The 20,201-nt window shown below is 42.8% G+C and overlaps 1 protein-coding gene across 22 annotated transcripts in view; it reads left to right on the top strand.

Annotated features, from left to right (window-relative positions):
* TCF20 (transcription factor 20) overlaps nucleotides 1–20,201 on the top strand; it is a 201,662-nt gene that overhangs the window by 137,183 nt on the left and 44,278 nt on the right. For all 22 annotated transcript variants that reach the window (XM_083462639.1, XM_083462632.1, XM_083462644.1 and 19 more), the window contains one exon: nucleotides 19,965–20,058. In XM_083462639.1, the coding sequence (XP_083318765.1) occupies nucleotides 19,965–20,058 (94 nt within the window). The remainder of the gene's footprint in view (nucleotides 1–19,964; nucleotides 20,059–20,201) is intronic.

Here is a 20,201-nt window from a genome sequence, read left to right as displayed (position 1 = left end):
AAAAAATTCCTTCCAGTAGCACCTTAAAGACCAACTAAGTTAGTTCTTGGTATGAGCTTTCGTGTGCATGCACACTTCTTCAGATACACTAAAGTGGAAGGAATTTTTTTATTTTGACTATGGCAGACCAACACGGCTACCTATCTGTAACAGACTAAATAGTCTCACATGTAAGTCAGACATTCAGTAGCCTACAAACTGTTTTACTAGCTTGCCTTCTTCTACACATTATTGCTCAGGTTGTAACTGCATTCTAGTTCTGAGCTCAGCCATATGCTAATGAGTGTAGGAGGGAATGGGACTATGATAGGATATGGGACTAGTGCGAGTGAGGGCTCTCCAGGCTAACAGCCTGGGATCGTGGAGAGAAGCGTGCAGGAACCCTTGGTACTCTCTTAGATGCAATTACCATGGAAGGTGAGTGGGAGATTACGGGGCAGGTTGTTGGATCTGTTTCTGAGCTTTTCTAGATAGTTATCTGCCTAAGAGCAGTGTTAGAAACTCACATAAAAGGTAAAGGTACCCCTGACCGTTAGGTCCAGTCGCGGACGACTCTGGGGTTGCACGCTCATCTCGCTCTATAGGCCGAGGGAGCCAGCGTTTGTCTGCAGACAGCTTCTGGGTCATGTGGCCAGCATGACAAAGCTGCTTCTGGTGAACCAGAGCAGCGCATGGAAACGCCGTTTATCTTCCTGCTGGGGAGGTACCTATTTATCTACTTGCATTTGATGTGCTTTTGAACTGCTAGGTGGGCAGGAGCAGGGACTGAGCAACGAGAGCTCACCCCTTTGCGGGGATTCAAACTGCTGACCTTCCGATAGGCAAGCCCTAAGCTCTGTGGTTTAGACCACAGCGCCACCCATGTAGAAACTCACATATATAAGCTAATTGACAAACGGCACCTTAATCTAGGTTACAGTCATCACCACGGAATGTCTGCTTGTGATTTTTTCAATGAAATTATTATTGTTGTTATTTTATTATTGTTGTTTTATTTTCTATACTGCTTTATATTTTAAACACATGAAAACATCCAATAAAACAATCCAGAATAAAACTGTGAATGTAACACTAAGTGTAAGGTGGATGGAGGTCTGGAGCCTTGGAATGTATGCAGTTTTACATCCTTCTTTCTAACTGGTGCTTCTTTAATGGCCTCATTCTATTGAGCCTAAAGCATTCAACCTGAACTCCCTGCCTTTGGCAGAGAAGTGATCATGGCTCAGTGATGCTAGCGAAGTGCTGGATATGCTTTACTCTTGAAATAAATCATCCACTGGAAAGGAATGAGATCTTCCAGGGCATTCTTTTCTCTCGGGACAGTAATCTCTCATTAATTTGAATGGGATCAGCAGATAAAATCATATTCTTTATCCCATTGAATCCAACTTACATACTGATAGGTAACCCAGCCTAGGTTTCAGCTGAACTGCACTACCAAATATTTTGTGCTTAGCAGAATCAACAGGCGCCTGAACCATAACTTCGCTAGCAATTTAAAATGAATCATGGTGTGTGAAATTCAGTCATGCCACCTCTGCTGCTTCTTAGTCTTTGTACCCCTATCCCACTAATTGCCAGGCTCACAGTGCTGCAGCAACAGCGGAAACCACAACTGGTAGAATGTCTTTGGTGGGACATAGCAACCCTATGCCCTCTTGGCTGCTCCCTTCCTTTCTGTGTAAAGTACCTAGACCCTCCTGTCTCTAACCCTCCATTTCCAACTCCACGTCCTGACCACCCACTGCTTCCTCAGGCCACAGCTTGTCAGGTCTCTGCCTACTCTGTTCCCCTTCCTTTCACTAGCATGTGTCTAGATCAGGGGTTCCCAAACTGCAGTCCACAGACCACACATTCTTCATTCAGGTGATCCATGCTGTAAATTGTGGCTGAAGACAATAGATGGCACATCTATAGCATTAAATATTCATATTGATTTTAATTGTATTTCTATTGCTTATTTTGTTTCTTATATATTGTTTTTTATTGTATTACAGCTTGAATTCCATAAAATTGTAAGGCACAGTGCATTACAGTTGCTAAACAACAGGCAGAAAAATCATTAAGTCCACCAAGATGCTCAGCCGTTTTCAAGTGGACTGTGGGCGGGAAGGTTGGAAACCATGGTTTTAGATCATTCTCCCTTGTTCTCCTTCCACCTCCCACATAAAATTCTGCTCATCTTAAGCCCTGTGACATTCCTCCAGGGGTTAAATTTCTCATTGTTGCCCTTTCATGCCTCAATTCTCCCTCTTCTGCCTTACCTTTATGTGGTTCCTCCTCCTTATTTATTAAATGTACTAGTTACTTTTTTCTATGGGAACTCAAAGCGACTTACAACCCTTTAATTCCAAAACAAATCAAACACATACATTAAAATCAGCATTAAAAAAGACAATTATTAAAGTTTGTTCCCCACTGTGCACCTCATACAGCTTTCTTGCTTTGGGACCCACTTTTGCTTCTCTACCTGGAATCAACAATTGGGGCCAATTCACATGCCACTGTGGAGGAGGGGTGGCACAGCCCCTTGGCTTTGTGAAGATTTTTGGAGTGTTTTTATTTGAGGAATTGTGGTTCTTTTTGTTTATAGGTATTGCGGGAATGCTTACAGGATCGTTCTGATTCAGTTATATGAATAGTTGCAAGATTAAGTGCCTCCACAGTCACAAAGGTTATGTTCACATTGGCAGTTTAGTTCTGGAACTCCTGTTTGACATACTCCTACTATTGTAGGGTTCACACTTTCCTAGTACAGTAGTTACTTAGCTTTTAATTAATGCCATAAAGTCCAGCTATAGTTGGCTGTTTTCCCTGGGATAAAGGCAATTATGTAAACTAGTTGGGTGGCAGTTAACACAGTTTTACTCAAAGTATACGTAATTCCATTGAAATTAACGAACATGACCAAGTTAGGTCAATTAATTTCAGTGGCTCTACTCTGAATATAATTTACTTGAATACAAGACTTTGGGAAGAGAATGTAACTACTTTTTCTATCTGACCCTAAATAGTTCATGTCCTTTGCAAAATTAGCATCATTTTTATTTAGTGAAAGGGCATCTGGGATAGACACTGTTCTTCTCGGTGTGTGGGGGCTGAGCAAAGAGGAGCAGTAGTAGGTTACTCCTGTTTGAAGTGGTAATATGAACAGTACACATGCTGTAGTTACTCCTGGAGTCAAATGTTACCATTTTTAAAAGATCGGTGTAACTCTCCTTGAGGCTGATTTTGCTGTTATTCATACCAAATAAAGTAAATTTCTCTAGGTGCTGTCATTGAATCTCCAGTCCTTTTAATGCACAGATTACATAGATATATTACGGCAAATGTCCAAAATTTGGAGAAGGATAATATTCAGCTGTAAATACACATAATCCCAGATGAATTCGGCAAATGCCCCCAAACAAATGCTTCTTCAGTTTTCGGGCCTATATTGGTGAACAACGCCAACTAAATTTAAGTTACTGTCAGCTTCTACTGGTGCATCCCTGAGTTTTTCAACATGTAGCTAGACTGGGCAGCTCCTTCCCATTCCCCCCCCCTTCCCCCCATTGTTGATGCAAGGGCTGGTGTAGATTGGGTGGCTGTTTGGGGGCATACAAGTAGAACAAGAGACATAGGAACCTACAGATCCCAATAATGTTCCATAGTTCTTTCCCCTGCTGATCCCTCTGAATGTCCCATATTGCCCCACCTCCCACGTCTGGTGGAATGACACCAGTGGGACATACATGCCTGCAGAGCTTTCTGTGGGTGTACCGAAGTGCTTTAGTGGCATAAGTGCTGTTGTGTTGGCAGGCTGCCCACTCTGCCAGCCGATCAGCACTTACGTTGCTTCCTATAGCCCTTTAGCTGGCCTAATGCCAGCTTGTAGGATTGTAGCCTTAAACTTGTTGTGTGGAGGAATTTAACACTTAATGACATCCAGGAGTGTGCCAACTGCAGTGTGTGATCCCATTTGTACTATATATAAATTATTTAAGGTATTTTTGTGTGAAAATATCCTATCAAAGGAGAACTTAGTCATGACATCTGGGGTACAGGCAAATTTAAAACCAGACTATTCCAAGATCTATTGCTAAATAAAACATCATCTTCCTTATATAGCACCCCTCCATAAGAAGAAAAGGTTCCTGAAATCCGGTTTTATCACTGCATGATATGGAACATAGGAAAAATGGGTTTAAAGGACTTGAGGCATAGTACAACATGGGTGTTAGTGTTGAGATACCAGTCAACTGAGCAGTCAAATATTTATTGAAGCCATGAATTCTGTATGTGGGTAGTGTGGCTTAAATTTATTGGGTAATGTTTTTCAGCCTGAGGGCTATATTCCCTTGTGGATTACCTTCTGTGGCTACTTGCCAACTGTGGGCTGAACCAAAGCCAGAAGTCAACAGGACAACATCCATCCTTCCAGATATACACATACAGGATTTCCCCACCAACTTACTGTGCTTGTGTTCTTAAAATACATGTTGGGGAATGTTGCTATTGTGCAAATGTCAGATTTTGATCTGAGGTATGTAGAATGCCAAATATGCAGCTCAGACATATATCTGACAGATACAAAGATGACCCCTTTTCTATTCACTTACTGTGTTTGATTGGTTACACCCCCACACCTACCGAATGTCAGGGGAAATGATGTAGGAAGGATTCATGTTTTTTCCTCCTTTGTTTTCATTTGTACTGGAACAGGCAGGTACAAGGAATGGTCACTAGACCACATGTGGGTAACCTGTGCCACCATTTTTACCCCTGCTACTAGATTTGGTGCCAATTCTTCTGCAAAAGCTGTGGCTGTGCCAATATTGTCACTGAAACCTGTCACTAGTCTTGCTTCCAAAAGTATTGCTGAAAAGTATTTCTGATTGCCCTCCAGTTGGCACAACAGAATGATTCCCTTGCCTTGTGCCCTGCCAGCCTCTGAATGGTCTATCCAGCTCTCTAATCCAGCACCAGTTCCTGCTTCCAGCCACAGCTCACAGTGGTAGAGTGTTTGCTTGATGCTCCACCAAGGTGTATTAGGTATGACATTTCAAAAAGCCCATTCCATCTCCTTTCCCAGCAAGCATGCCTAACATCTGCTCTGGTTGAATGGGAGCTTGTTAGCCAGCACACAAGGAGGGCAGTGGTGAGGCCTAGCTGAGGGTGGGAGATCTCCAGGACCAAGCCTGGCCTTCCTCCCCAGGGCTGGGGGCTACTCTGGATTGAATCAATAAAGCAATAAAGCAAGATCCATAGAACATTTACTATTTTGTGTGTAAGAATCATATTGTTCCTCAGTTTGTTCTCCAAGCCATTTCTCCTCTATTTGTCCCTGCCATGTGTGGCAGAAACAGGTCACTGAATGAGTGAAGGGGTGATGGATTGATGTGTGGGTGTGTGTGGGTGAGAGAGAGAGAGAGAGAGAGAGAGAGAGAGAATGAATGAATGAATGAATTAATAGTTGATTGAAGGGGAGAGGGAGAGAAGGGGAGACTCACCCATACATTTGGCTTTTGTGCCAGTATGTGACCCTCACCATTTTTCTGCAAGGGAGTGCCTGAAAAGGTTACCCAGCCTTCATGAGAAAGATATGAGGCTAAGTGGAATATTTATTACAGCTGGAACCTAAGTATGCATATTTGGAAATGGGTCCCATTGGGTTTAGTGGGATTTGCTTCTTAATACAGCATGCTATACACACTTACCTGGGAGTCTCAAAGTTGCTTCTCAGAAAATATATATAGGATTATGCTGTAAATTTGCTTAAAATTGCAGTTGTGCAGACCAATCCTATGTATGTTGAATTTACTCCCAAGGAGAGGAACGTATCTGGGCTTTTTTGTCCTTTTTAAATAGTGTCATCCCAGTTTGCGTTGCTTTAGTCTAGTCGGTTGTCATTAACTAGAGCAGAACTTTTCAGACATTTCATGTTAGAGACACACTTTTTAGACATTCATCATTTTGCAACATAGTAATTCAGTTTTACTAGCAAACCAGAGGTTAAACTAACCCCTTTCCAGCCCCAGGAGGCGCATGGGGAGCATTTACGCGACACACCTACACACTGCAGCAGACACACTAATGTGTCGCGACACATAGTTTGGAAAGCTCTGACCTAGGGACTAGTCTAGTTGAGCCTGTAATATGTGTTAAGTTCTGGCTCACTGATGAGGGAACACACAAGAATAGGTGTAGGTAACTAGCTTTCCACATTGGCACCTAAACTCAGGGCAGCAGTCACTACTTTTGTTACGGATTTAGGTGCAAGGAGATAAGGCATACCTAACAAACTTAAATACTTGGGAATGATATGAATTCAAGGCACTTGTTTCCTGTTTAACACTGGACAGCTTTATAAAGAAGTAGCCTAGGAGCATAAATAGGTTGAGATTTATGTAATACTGTATAGGGTAGAGCTTCCAACGTCCTAAAGGAAAACTCAAGCATATTATTAAAGGAAAATTCTTATTTAAGAGACAAGTTACTATAAAATTAGTCATACAGTGGTGCCTCGCAAGACGAAATTAATTCGTTCCGCAAGTCTCTTCGTCTTGCGGTTTTTTCGTCTTGCGATGCACGGTTTCCCATAGGAATGCATTGAAAATCAATTAATGCATTCCTAGGGAAACTGCCTTCAGACCAGGTCCGGGGACAGTCTGTCCCCCGACCTCTTCTGAAGGCTGGGGGGGGGGGGACAAGGGCTTTTCTTCCCACCCCCAGCATTTTAAAAAACCCTGGGACAGCGGAGGACTTCTCCGCTGTCCGGGGCGATCTTAAAATGCTGGTGGGCGGCATTTTAAAATCGCCCCGGACAGCGGAGGACTTCTCCGCTGTCCGGGGCGATTTAAAAGCCCCTGGGAAGGCAGGCAGGGGGGACAAAGACTTTCGCCCCCTGCCCGCCTTCAGAAGGTGTTCCCGCCCCCCCTCCCCACTTCGGAACAGCTTTCCGAAGTGGGGCGGCTGGGGCAGGTGTCCCCGCCCCCCCTCCCCACTTCGGAACAGCTTTCCGAAGTGGGGCGGCTGGGGCAGGTGACCCCGCCCCCCGCCCCACTTCGGAACAGCGTTTTAAAATGCTGGGGGTCGGGAGCGAAGCGCTGCCGACCCCCAGCATTTTAAAACCTCCCCTGGACGCGGGGAGATTTTAAAATGCTGGGGGTCGGCAGCGCTTCGCTCCCGACCCCCAGCATTTTAAAACCTTCCCGGGACGCGGGGAGATTTTAAAATGCTGGGGGTCGGCAGCGCTTCGCTCCCGACCCCCAGCATTTTAAAACCTTCCCGGGACGCGGGGAGATTTTAAAATGCTGGGGGTCGGCAACGCTTCGCTCCGGACCCCCAGCATTTTAAAATCTCCCCGGGACAGAGACTTCTCTGCTGCCCCTTGGAGATTTTAAAATGCTGGGGGTCGGCAGCGAACGCTTTGCTCCCGCCCGCCAGCATTTTAAGATCGCCCGGGGCAGGCGGGGGGGAAGGCAGGCGGGGGGGGGAGCAAAGACTTTTGCCCACAGCCGGCCTTCAGAAGAGGTCCTCTTCTGAAGGCCGGCTGTGGGCAAAAGTCTTTGCTCCCGACCGCCAGCATTTCCCTATGGGCTTTCGTCTTGCGATGCAAGCCCATAGGGAAATTCGTCTTGCGAAGCACCTCCAAAACAGAAAACCCTTTCGTCTTGCGGGTTTTCCGTCTTGCGAGGCATTCGTCTTGCGGGGTACCACTGTATAAGAAAATAGAACAAAGAAAAATGTTAGCTAATATGCTGTCATGGCTCTTAGATATTCACAATTTAGACTGTACTCTGATATACATGGTTGAAAACAATACAATTTATTTCTTAATGTCCCATAATTTCCTCATACATTGTAAATATTAATGATTACAGCAGAAGAACATGGCATTATTTATTAGAACATGCAGTCTCCCTTACACAGAATCCAGTGAAAAGCAAATTTAGTCTCACAGGGTCAGGGAATTTTCAGATAGAATGACATAATTAACATGTGCTAATTAAAGGGTATTACATTACAGTGGTGTAAGTGATGGGAGTAAATTTCTGTTACCTTTGGGCACTTCTCTGTGGGAATGTCTAGGCTGGCCTCCCAATGGAAGACACAGCCACTGAATCAGATTTGCACACATTAAGAATTCCATCTCTGTATTCCCTGCATTTAACTCAAGGAGACGAAGTGGGCAGGCCTCCCAGTGGAAGGTACTGACTGGTATTACATTTGTGTTTGTAAAAATAAAGAGTTCCATATATTTATTTCCTGTGTCTTGTCTTAATGGAAAGGACAATGCAGAAATGTTCGAACCAGCTGGATAAAGTTGGGTTAGTGAAATATAAATCAAGGCTATTCATTAGATCAGCATTCCCCAATTTGGTGCCTTCCAGATGTTGTTGGACTACTACAATTCCCATCAGCCCTGACCATTGGCCATGCTGGCTGGGACAGATGAGATTTGTAGGCAGTGAGCTGGGGAAAGTTGAATGAGACCTTTCAGCTGATTGGGATCTGCAGGTGTCATTCAAAAAATCATCAGTCTTAGGTGGAAGAATTAAATTTAACAAGATAATTATGGGTGTAGGAATTCATACTCTAATAAGTGAGGCCTTGTCAAAAAAAAGTTGCAGTGTGTATACTCAGGATCCCAGCCATGTTTCAATTTCCCTCAGTCAAATTTTTCAGTCAAAATTTTGTGTTTGCTGAGCATGCTCAGTCATTTATTTTGTTTGTGGGTGTGGGGTAACCTCACTGGTGCTCATTCTCAGCTATCATGCACATGACATATAAAAATAGGTCCTCAGTGAGACCAGGAAATTACCTGTTCAAAGAATAAGCCAAACGGTAAAGGTAAAGGTAAAGGTACCCCTGCCGGTACGGGCCAGTCGTGTCCGACTCTAGGGTTGTGTGCCCATCTCACTTAAGAGGCTGGGGGCCAGCGCTGTCTGGAGACACTTCCAGGCCACATGGCCAGCGTGACAAGCTGCATCTGGTGAGCCAGCGCAGCACACGGAAACGCCATTTACCTTCCCACTAGTAAGCGGTCCCTATTTATCTACTTGCACCCGGGGGTGCTTTCGAACTGCTAGGTTGGCAGGCGCTGGGACCGAGCGACGGGAGCTCACCTCGCCGCGGGGATTCGAACCGCCGACCTTTCGATCAGCAAGTCCTAGGCGCTGAAGCTTTTACCCACAGCGCCACCCGCGTCCCTAACCCAAACCATGGTTTAATGCAAATATGTAGGCTCCGAAGAGAGGATTGTGGCTGCTTTACTCCTCCCTGGCCATTTTGCTGTTTTGCTTCCCTGTCATCCAGAGAATTCATAGTTTAGCCCTCCTGGACAAATCATAAGCCACAGAATATAGGAAAACCTTGGTTACAGCTTTAAGCTGCAGGGAGGTAAACCATAAGCCCAAATTCCAATGACACACTGAGCCAGGCCATGCACACACATTTGCCCTAAACCATAGTTTTGCTTAGAATGCCATGTGACCCAGGCCAATAAGATGGTGCCCCCCTATCCTTTTCCAGCCATTTGATTCCACCCCCCGCCCCACCCCCCATTATTTTACACCCCCCCCCGAGTCAGCATGCATTCTGTGAACACAGCTAGCTCAAACCTCATTGGGCCTCTTTCTTGGGGTTTTGTTCTTTTACACTTTTTTCCTAAATATGTTTCCGTACTTATGCAAATATTAATTAATTACTGCAACCCTCTGTGTGGGTGGTGTGCTTTTGGCTACATAAGCAGCAGCACTAGGGGAGTGGAATTGGAAGTAGCATATAGTGTACATGTGGGGCCTTGCAAACAAAATTGTGTGTGTGTGTGAGAGAGAGAGAGAGCTTTCAAAGCAAGAGAGTAAGTATTGTGTTTCTATATCTCTATATATCTTTGTCATTTCCATCCACTCTGTTCTCCACACCACCCCAATTTTTCATTTCACACACCCCTCAACTGCCAACCAGCATTCTGTGGCTATTAAGTATGCATAGTCCTTATTAGGTTGGTGGGTTTTTAAGGTTTTTTTGTGCCTGGCTGTTGCCATTTTAGCTACATAAGCAGGGAATTGTATAGGAATTAGGCATGATGATGCCTAAAATGGCACCTTGAGCAATCAGTTAGTTACCTGAGACAAGGCAGGCTAATTCCTCTATTCTATCAGAGTAGCAAGGTCAGTGGCAGCCAGGATACCATAACTCCCTGCCAGCACAGATAAGGGAGGTGTAATAACTGTGGTGAGTGCAGAGGAACAGAAAGCAAAAGTAAGAAGAGAAGGGAAATCTAGGAGAGTATTTCAAGTAAATGATTAGATCATTAGATGAAGGGAGAAGCTAATAACCAATTAGGAGCGATATTTGCTGCTTGTAACACATTGTACTAGTGAGTGTTTAGATAGTTTTTGTATATCAACATACTTTCTTACCACACCAGCTAAAAATAAATATAGAAAAGTTACAGTCTATGGTTTATATTTTGGGTCAGTGGACCGCAAAAGGTGTGGGTGTGGTTTTATTACTAATCTTATGAAGGCATGTGTGTGTTCATCTATGCCTCTGTTTTCTCCTTTTCTAGAAAATGGAGGTCTCTCTTGCAGAGTTAGAAAGATCTTACATTCAGACATCTTCTAATGTATTTGGTACCTTTTCCTTGCAATGAGGGATGGTTTTATTTGGAGTAGAATACCAGCAGTCAAGTACCAACAATAACAGGCCCTGAGTTTCTTTAATTTCCTGCATTGTGCTTCTGTTTGCCAAATCCAAGGTTTATTGTTACTGAATCTTGATGGAGTTATCAGTTATCAATCTCAGAACACAGAAAATGCATGGTCTCTAAGTAGCCAGTTGACTTTTCTTTGGCTTTTTCTGCTTGGCTTAATACGGAGTTATTTCACTAACAGACAATCAGCTTTTTGGAAATGGGTGAGTGTAGTACTGCTTTTACATATACTGTAAACTTCCTGTTTCCTTAAGGGATTAATTTGGCAACATGTACTCTGATTTTCAGAGAAATTAAAATAGTTTTTAAGCATATGAGGCAAGGATCTTGGATGGTAAGTCATGTGATAATTGATGACAGCAATTTCACACATTCAGGTCAACCAGTGATAACTGTAATTATCACATGAATAACATACTATGCAAACTCATCCTATGAAGAAGAATTTCTAGCTCTCAAAGCTTTAGCATTCAGACCTCCCCCTGCAGAAATAAAAGTTTAATTTAATGTATTTTCAGTAGTGCCTTCCAAAACTGCCTTCAGGGAGAATGTGCTGGAACCATCAAGAGGTAAATGTTTCTTCCTGCCTTGCCCCATCCCCTTGCCTGAGACCCTTGAAGGAGGACCTGTTGCTTAAATATTTACTATAGATCTCTCTCATATCTTTCTGGGGACTGCTCTTTGCCTTTTTGGCAGGAACAGGAATGCATTTTGTTTTTAACATTTTTGAAACATCTAAATTTTGTAAACTCCCCTTTTCTGGTGCTTCAAAGTGTTGTTGCCAGGGGTGGGGGTTTTTTGGCTGGAAGGTGGCATATAAATAGTTACAGTAATAATAACATTAAAGATGGGGCAGCAAAGGTATCGACTAATATTCTGTATTTGGGGGACAGCGAGTGAAAGATGGAATACTTCCTTCAAGTAATTTCTCTGTTGATGGAAGGAGTAAGAGCAATAGACTGTAGGTCTGGGATATCTGAGACCTGTTGTTCTTTGTCCTGCTCACAATCCTTGATTAACTTTTAATATTCCAAATCCCAAATGTTACACTCTAAATTTCTGATGCAGAAATAGTTGCCTGGACAACTCTGTTTCCTTATCACTTCAGGAATGTTATGTGCATATCAGTCTATAATTCTGCCATATAGAACCTCTTCATGCTATCTGTATCTTGTGAAGGAACTCAGCACCCCCTCTTTTTTGAAATAAATTCTGCTTTCATGGCCCTTTCCAGATGACATTTAATGCAACAGTGTTTCAGCTTGGGGAAAATAGCATTTTATCAGCAGGAGTTAATTTTAGTGGACAAGTCAATAGATGCATGTATGTATGTATGTGCTTCAAATTACAGTTATGTATTGTGTTCTGTAATGCATTCCTGTTAAATGTATAGCATATGAAGCACTCTAGCTGACTTGCATATTTTGCTATTGGAATGTATTATAAGGAAGAGGCCTGTTAACCAATTATCTATTATCTTAATTTTGCCCCCCTTTATGGAGTTCTTGCCAAAGCACTTTCAGCACTTTTAGAGCAGAAAGGCTAAGTCTGATCACAGTGTGAAGTTTCTTTGTAGAATCCGTGGCTGTAATACTGTATGCTGTAAAGAGATTCCTAAACCAAAGAAGGGAAAATCCTTGGCTTAATTCAGTGTTTTGCATTTCAAGAAGGTTGCTGCCATCTGCTGTCACTTTAGATGTAGGACAGTTTGTAAAATTAAACATGGATAGATAGGGGGTAGGTGTAATATTATAGGTTATAGGTATTGTATTACAGTTGACTCGCATCTTACATATGGGTTTTGTTCCAGGGATATTGTGTAAAGGTGAAGTCACATATAGTCAAAACAACCCTTAAAAACCAGAAAGTGGCCCGTAAAAACATAGTGCAGCATTTACCTGTGTACAACAAGTGATGTTGTTATCTGCCTGACTTGTGGCTCTAGCAGGCTCTTTTGAGGTTGTCTGATCTTGCGAGAGCCTCCCAGAGCCCAGTAAGCACTCTGTCTTCTGTGCATTTAATCTGTGCAGTTTCAACTGGCCGGTCTTCAACAGCATAAGGTTGAAACTGAACATGTTAAGCACATGTAAGCTCCAAGTCAACTATATTTATTTGTAAAACTTCCATCCCACTTTTCTTTCCTAAAATCAAATCAAATCAAAGACAGGTAACAATTCAAGTAATTAAAAGCAATCCAGAAGCACAGTAAAACAACAATAACAATTAGCAATAAACCCAAACCTAAACCAGCAGACAGTAATAACAGCAATACCAGTAATCAAAAGCATAGCAAGGAGTTAGAAATTACAGTACCCACTATCAAAAGCTTCCTTTAATAGCCATGTTTTCACCAGGTGGTAATGGGAAAGGCAATCTGACGTTTGCTGTAATGAGTCCCAAAATGTGAATCAATAAGAAACACATCCAGATTACCAGCCTCCTTCCTCACATTTTAAAAAGGACTCAAACACACCCTCCAAGAACTCTACTGTTGGTTCCCGAGGGTATCTATTTTGCTCCTCTGCTTTGATTAAGATACTTCAATTGTATTGGTTTTTTTGTAATAAATCTCAATTGTTAATTGCCTGGGGCCTGCAGGTGAAAGTTCACATCTAGCTCAGTTATTGAAATATTGTTTCTGGGAATAATAGGCACTTCCACTCAGAAACCATTGCTTTGAAAGATACCCTACAAGCTGAGTAGATTTTTAAAAGTTTCCTAGGAAACATTTGGTTGAAGCATAGGATGGATGAAGGATTGAGCCTATGCAAGAAGAGATTTGAAAATGTTGAGGCTCCTTAGCAAACTCAGAAAAATGGCCTATTACCTCTAAATAAAAATCTTTGAGAGCCTGTTCACACTTGTTGACTATACTACTCCATCAGGTGATGATTTTAATATGTGAATAAACCACCACAGATAGGGCACTCATATAAACTCAGGTGCTATTATTTCCAGTAGTGTCAGATCGCACACTGAGCAGCAAGTTATTGTGTGTGGTATGACCAGTGAGGGCTTGGCTCGTCATTAATTTTTGTGCCCCTTATTGTGTTGAGCATCACAACTCAAATATTACAAAGGTCCTTCGTGGAAATGCATCTGTATGTCTCTGTACTTTCTCAGTGGTATTGTGTAATGTTGAAAAATTGTTATTAGAGGAATCCTTCTCCAAGTCATTTTTAGTAGACGTGTAGTTCAGCATAGTGTTACGAGACATAAACAATGTAACAACACATTAGACTCGTTTGGGATCATCAAACCCTTCCTTACCCGTGAAGCTGAGCTTAGATAAGCTGTTACATTGCACTTCAGTGTTTCTGATTCTTGCTGTATTGTGGGGTCATGAAAATGGTGAAAAATAGTTCAGATAGTCTGTTGCCTGGGCAAGCAACAGTCTGCTCAGTGTGTAGTTCGTCTGCCACTTCTTCTGCTGACCTCTTCCTGTCAACTTGTATGCCCTTTAATCTGTTTCATATCTCTAGATGTATCACATTAGAGTGACAGCTGATTGTGATGTCATAGTGTTTTTCTTTCTTTATCCACATTAGTATTTAGAAGTACCCCTTAGTAACCTGTGCTGAGCATACTAAGGCAATATTTTTATTTAGTGTAAAGTGGTTCTGTGGTCTTTATAGTTTATGTACATCCTGTTTGCATATTTTTAAAAATTCTGCTACATATTCTGTATTTTTTTAATAAAATAATAATAATAATAATTTATTTATACCCCGCCCATCTGGCTGGGCTTCCCCAGCCACTCTGGGCGGCTTCCAAAAGAATATTAAAATACATTCCCTAAACAGGGCTGCCTTCAGATGTCTTCTAAAAGCCTGGTAGTTGTGTTCTCTTTGACATCTGGTGGGAGGGTGTTCCACAAGGAGGGCGCCACTACCGAGAAGGCCCTCTGCCTGGTTCCCTGTAACTTGGCTTCTCGCAGTGAGGGAACCGCCAGAAGGCCCTCGGTGCTAGACCTCAGTGTCCGGGTAGAACGATGGGGGTGGAGACGCTCCTTCAGATATACTGGACCGAGGCCGTTTAGGGCTTTAAAGGTCAGCACCAGCACTTTGAATTGTGCTCGGAAACATACTGGGAGCCAATGTAGGTCTTTCAAGACCGGTGTTATGTGGTCTCTGCGGCCGTGCCCAGTCACCAGTCTAGCTGCCGCGTTCTGGATTAGTTGTAGTTTCCGGGTCACCTTCAAAGGTAGCCCCACGTAGAGCGCATTGCAGTAATCCAAGCGGGAGATAACCAGAGCATGCACCACTCTGGCGAGGCAGTCCGCAGGCAGATAGGGTCTCAGCCTGCGTACCAGATGGAGCTGGTAAACAGCTGCCCTGGACACAGATTTGACCTGTGCCTCCATGGACAGCTGTGAGTCCAAAATGACTCCCAGGCTGTGCACCTGGTCCTTCAGGGGCACAGTTACCCCATTCAGGACCAGGGAATCCTCCACACCTGCCCGCCTCCTGTCCCCCAAAAACAGTACTTCTGTCTTGTCAGGATTCAACCTCAATCTGTTAGCCGCCATCCAACCTCCAACCGCCTCCAGGCACTCACACAGGACCTTCACTGCCTTCACTGGTTCTGATTTGAAAGAGAGGTAGAGCTGGGTATCATCTGCATACTGATGAACACCCAGCCCAAATCCCCTGATGATCTCTCCCAGCGGCTTCATGTAGATGTTGAAAAGCATGGGGGAGAGGACAGAACCCTGAGGCACCCCACAAGTAAGAGCCCAGGGGTCTGAACACTCATCCCCCCCCCACCACTTTCTGAACACGGCCCAGGAGGAAGGAGCGGAACCACTGTATGACAGTGCCCCCAGCTCCCAGCCCCTCAAGACGGTCCAGAAGGATGTTATGGTTGATGGTATCAAACGCCGCTGAGAGATCCAGCAGAACTAGGAAACAACATAATTTACTGCTTACTATAGCAAAAGGACAGGTATCGTGTAGAAGGGAGAATTACATTTTTAGCCTGTCAATTCTTTTAGACTTATGGGCTCAGTTTAAAATGCTGGGTTTGATCTGTAAGGCATTTTGTATCTCAGGACCTCCATACCTATTCCTATATGAACCTAATCAGACCTGGATCAGATGTAGGTAGTTTGAAGAGGAAGAACTTTCCTCAAGGTACTTGTCAGGATGTATTGAAAGTTGGTACCTGTCAGCCTTGTGAGATTCTCTTTGTACCACATAATGCTGTTTGATTATGGTTCACTTAGGGCAGAACATTTTAGAGCCATGAAACTGTAGCTCACCTGTTGCTGTCATACATTCTGATTGTGGCACAATGTTTCTTGCTTTGCAAAACTTTGAATAGGGCTGGCAGGCTACAGTATTTGCTACAGTTGTTGTATAGGGATCAAAACCTTTGGCCCCTAGACTATTGGCCATGCTGGTTGGGATTAATAGGAGTTTGAGACCAACAATTTCTGGAAGGTTCCTCACCCCCAGTCTAGTAGTTTCCAAAAAAAATGAAAAATAAAAAAATCCAGTTTCCTCACATTTAATTTCAAAAGAAGTTTTAAAATAAAAATCATTGCACTGATGGAGAGACTGCAGACAGTCATGTACCTGTTTTCATATGCAGGGGCCAACTATACAAATTAAGCAGATAAATAAATATGGGGAAAGCAAAATGTTACTTAGAGAAGGATCTGAAATACTTTCCTTGAAACTTGAATTTGTTTTATTCTGGGTTGTTTTATTTCATGTTTTGATGTGTTGTAAACAACTTCGAGATTTTTTTTCTTTAAAACATAAAGCGGCATAGAAATGAATAATGATGCTGCTGACGATAATAACAACAACTAATTCCACCACAAAAAAGGCTCCTAGACATTCCATTGCGATGACTGTAACCTAGGTTAAAGGTGCCATTTGGCGATTCGCGTAAATATCTGAGTTTCTAATACTGCATGTTGTTGTCGGCATCTATCTGTCTCAGGAGTGCCTTTTGGGGTGAAGTCAAACTTTTGGAAGGTTACAGCGCCTGCTGTAGCTGTAGAGACCAATAAGGGATAAAAGGTAACTTGGCAACTACTGGCCATACACACTGTGGATGGCTGTAAACAAAAAAAGAGATAATTCCAGTCATAAGGGAAGAACAAGTGTTTTAGAGAATAACATAGATACAACCAGTGCATTTTACTATACATTAGTTATTTGTTTATGTTTTACATATTGTTTCATTTTTGTTACGAAAGCAAATACTTAAAAAAAGTCTATCCCGGTTGCTGGGATTGATGAAAGAGGTTAGTGCAATGCACAAGCTACCAGGTGGGAGGAAGTCAAAGATAGTTGTCACTCTTAAGTTGTGGTGCTTGGAAATTAAATGTCAAAATCTCTGATATAAGGCAAGGGTTAGGTCGCTTCATTTCTGGAAATGTTCCTTTTCTTTTTGCCAAGATTGTGGAGCTTTGTGCCCTATTCATTCTTGAAAGAAGCAGATGGCTTCAGGTCCCGGGAGGTGGAGAAGCTGGAGCTATTATGGTGCTCGTAGACTGGAAAGCAGCAGCATCTGTCAGATTGGAGACTTGTTTGACAGCAGGGAAGCTGGCAGCAGTAGCAGATGAGTTCTGCCGGGCACAGTCGGTGGAGCTATAGTTCAGTAGAAAGTACATTTGTGTAGGTGGTTGAGGGTAATCCTAGTAATCACGCAAATGGGACTTTTATTCCTGAGGCTAATTGCTGCACTGGGGGAGTGATTTTTGGAAGTGACAGCTGGGGAGAGAACGGTTAGCCTTCCCCAAGTGTCAGCACCCCTGAAAATTGTAAACACCCTCTGTGGCAAACAGGCTCAGAAAAAAGCTCCTATCCATATGAACAGGATCTTTTTTCAAAACCAGAAATTGGTTGGGGGGGGGAGAAGTAGAGGCAATGTTTAAATAACTGTGTATTGAGAGTGGAGGGCCCTCAGGCTGAAAAAGCTTTCCCACTCCTGTTCTAATCGACTTTTTTATAATGAATTTTTATTAATTTTCCAATATTTACCCAATATTACCACAGTTTTGCCAGTTATACAGATTTCAATTAATATCAAGATAATTCCAATTATTTCCAAATTTTTCCAATTTAATCCAAGTGGTTTCCCACGCTCCTTGATCAGTGTTTTTTATCCAGTTCTTGTATTGCTGCAGTTCATATTTTTATTAACATCTAATTACATTTCAGTTAGTATATTAATCCTTAAGATAACAGCTGCATTTTTAGAGATTACTATTCATGTTAATACCTTATCTAACTTTCCATAGGATTTCAAATGAGGTGATCTTATTATTTTCCTTTTCTCTGCATGTGTCAGTCTGAATATGTCCAATTATAAAGTCCTTAGCCTTTATCTGCTGTCCCATTCTTGAAATTCCTCCAATTGCTGTTGTCTCTCAACATAACTGGGATGGGGCTATTCCTGGGGAATTCTCAAAATATCTCATTAGTTCCCTCCCATCGTGCTTTCATCTTGCTTGGTGTTTCTGGACAATAACATACTCCAACAGTCCACTCTTTCTCACTACTCAATCAACGTCTAGAAATTTTCACAGCCCAAGAAAGAGGGATCCAGCTTCCGCTGCAGGGGATCTTGGAGTACTTTCATTTCAATTAATGACCATCAGAGTCTCCATGCCTCCCTCGTCCATGGCTCTAAATTCCTTTCATCTTTACGACTGCATATTGGCCAAAGTCCACTTAAGTTGTATCTCTTCTCTGTTGTTTTTAAGGGGGGGGGGGGTTAGAGATGGTATCCACTCTAATTTTCCAAGATAATCAATTCCAGTATTAGAGCTGTCCCCGTCTCTTTAAACCACACACAGCTAACTGTTCCTTTAATCACTAGTTTTATTTCATACTGCAATCCAACTTCATTTTGTGTCTTTAAAATTTTATGTCTGGAGAGGGTTGCCGAATCATTAATAAAGAAACTCAAAATAAACAGGAAACTGGAGGCTCCCCTCTCCGCTATCTACCGCCCACACTGAATATAATCTCTTTCTCAGTTCCAAATCTCAGATCAATGCAGCTGGATAATTCTGCAGTTCTGATGAAACATCTTCTCTCAGAGCATGCCTGACTTCAAAGCCAATTAAAAATCCAATTAGCAGAAGAACCTCTGCTTCTTAATGGGGACGTGGGAGGGTTTTCACCAGATGAAGTGCTTTCACACTCAGTGCCTCCCTGCCCTCTGCTTTCCATGCTGGAGCGAGAGCCAGGTACCGAGACGGACTGCGAGTGAAGCCTGTTCCTCCCTTTCCTGGGAGGAATTCCCAAGAATGATTTACCCTCTACCACTCTTGTTTTTCCCCGCCTTCAATCCCTGCAATGTTGTGGGGGCTGCCTCCTTTAAGGCAGATAGGAACCGGAAACCCGCTAATGGACGTAGAGATGTAGTTGTTCTTACAATAATGTGAGCAAGGGATGAGGACAAGGACACCAAATACTAGGAGCCCAGGTCACTCCCGCTCCCCCAATAAAACATTTGAGGGGGCAAGTTAATGGGCATTGAACCTTCATTGTGAAAGTGCATCAGTGGAACACAGCTGCTGCCTGGCACTGGTTCACACGCTCCCCAGCTACACTCCTTCTCCTGCCTACCGCCACTCTGTTGCCAGGCTTGGGGGCAGGGACTGATGCCAAAGGAGGTAAATGGACTGTGTGTGCCGTGTCTTGTGATTAGAGAGGCTGCCAAGCCTAAGGTGCATAGGATCAGGGCGGGGCCTTACCTACCCACCCCCCAATATTTTATGCAAGTTGGTGCCCCTGGATGAGGCAAATAAAGTGCTAGGTAAACAAGCACACAAACAGTATTGTGAGAAGATAGTGTGTCAGAATGAATAATCATCCATGTGTTTGCAGTATTTACAAATACTTATTATTAAATAATGCCCAGTTGAAAACTTTTAGGCATAGAGGGTGTTAGGCTATAGGGCTTGGGAATAGGAGAAGCTGTGAGCTGTGGACAACTGAGTAAGGTTGACACAGTTTCTGATATTGCTCTTGTTCATTTTATACCAGTAGTTGGAAAAGTGTGGTGTCAATTTTATTAAATAATCCTAGACAAAAGAATTAAGCAAATGAAGCCTTTTGTAGCTGTGTGTTTGGGTGTCTGTAAAGCAGTGGCACAAGATTCACTTACATAATTTATTTTTGTATACAGCTGTTAGAAGTACAGAAGCAGATTAATTTTTATGTGATGGAAACAAAGGGACGGGGTAAAATCAAAAGTTTGTATACAAGTTAGTGTTCTATCTTTCCATTTCTTTCAGAAATGTTCTCATTGCCAGGAGCCAGGAGCCACCCTAGGCTGCTACAACAAAGGCTGCTCTTTCCGATATCATTATCCGTGTGCCATTGATGCAGGTAAGAACAAGGAAATGATTTTGGAATGACTGTTCACTGGTTTGATCTAGAACACTTTATAGGAGAGGCATCGTGAAAATCACTTACCACTTAAAAGTAACCCGTGAGAACTGAATGAGGCACCATTATATAATAAATCACAA

This window comes from Podarcis liolepis, assembly GCF_965112155.1.
Source record: "Podarcis liolepis genome assembly, chromosome: 10".
NCBI lineage: Eukaryota > Metazoa > Chordata > Lepidosauria > Squamata > Lacertidae > Podarcis > Podarcis liolepis.
The sequence above is the reverse complement of the archived record's forward strand: the minus strand, read 5'-3'. Positions and strand labels throughout refer to the sequence as shown.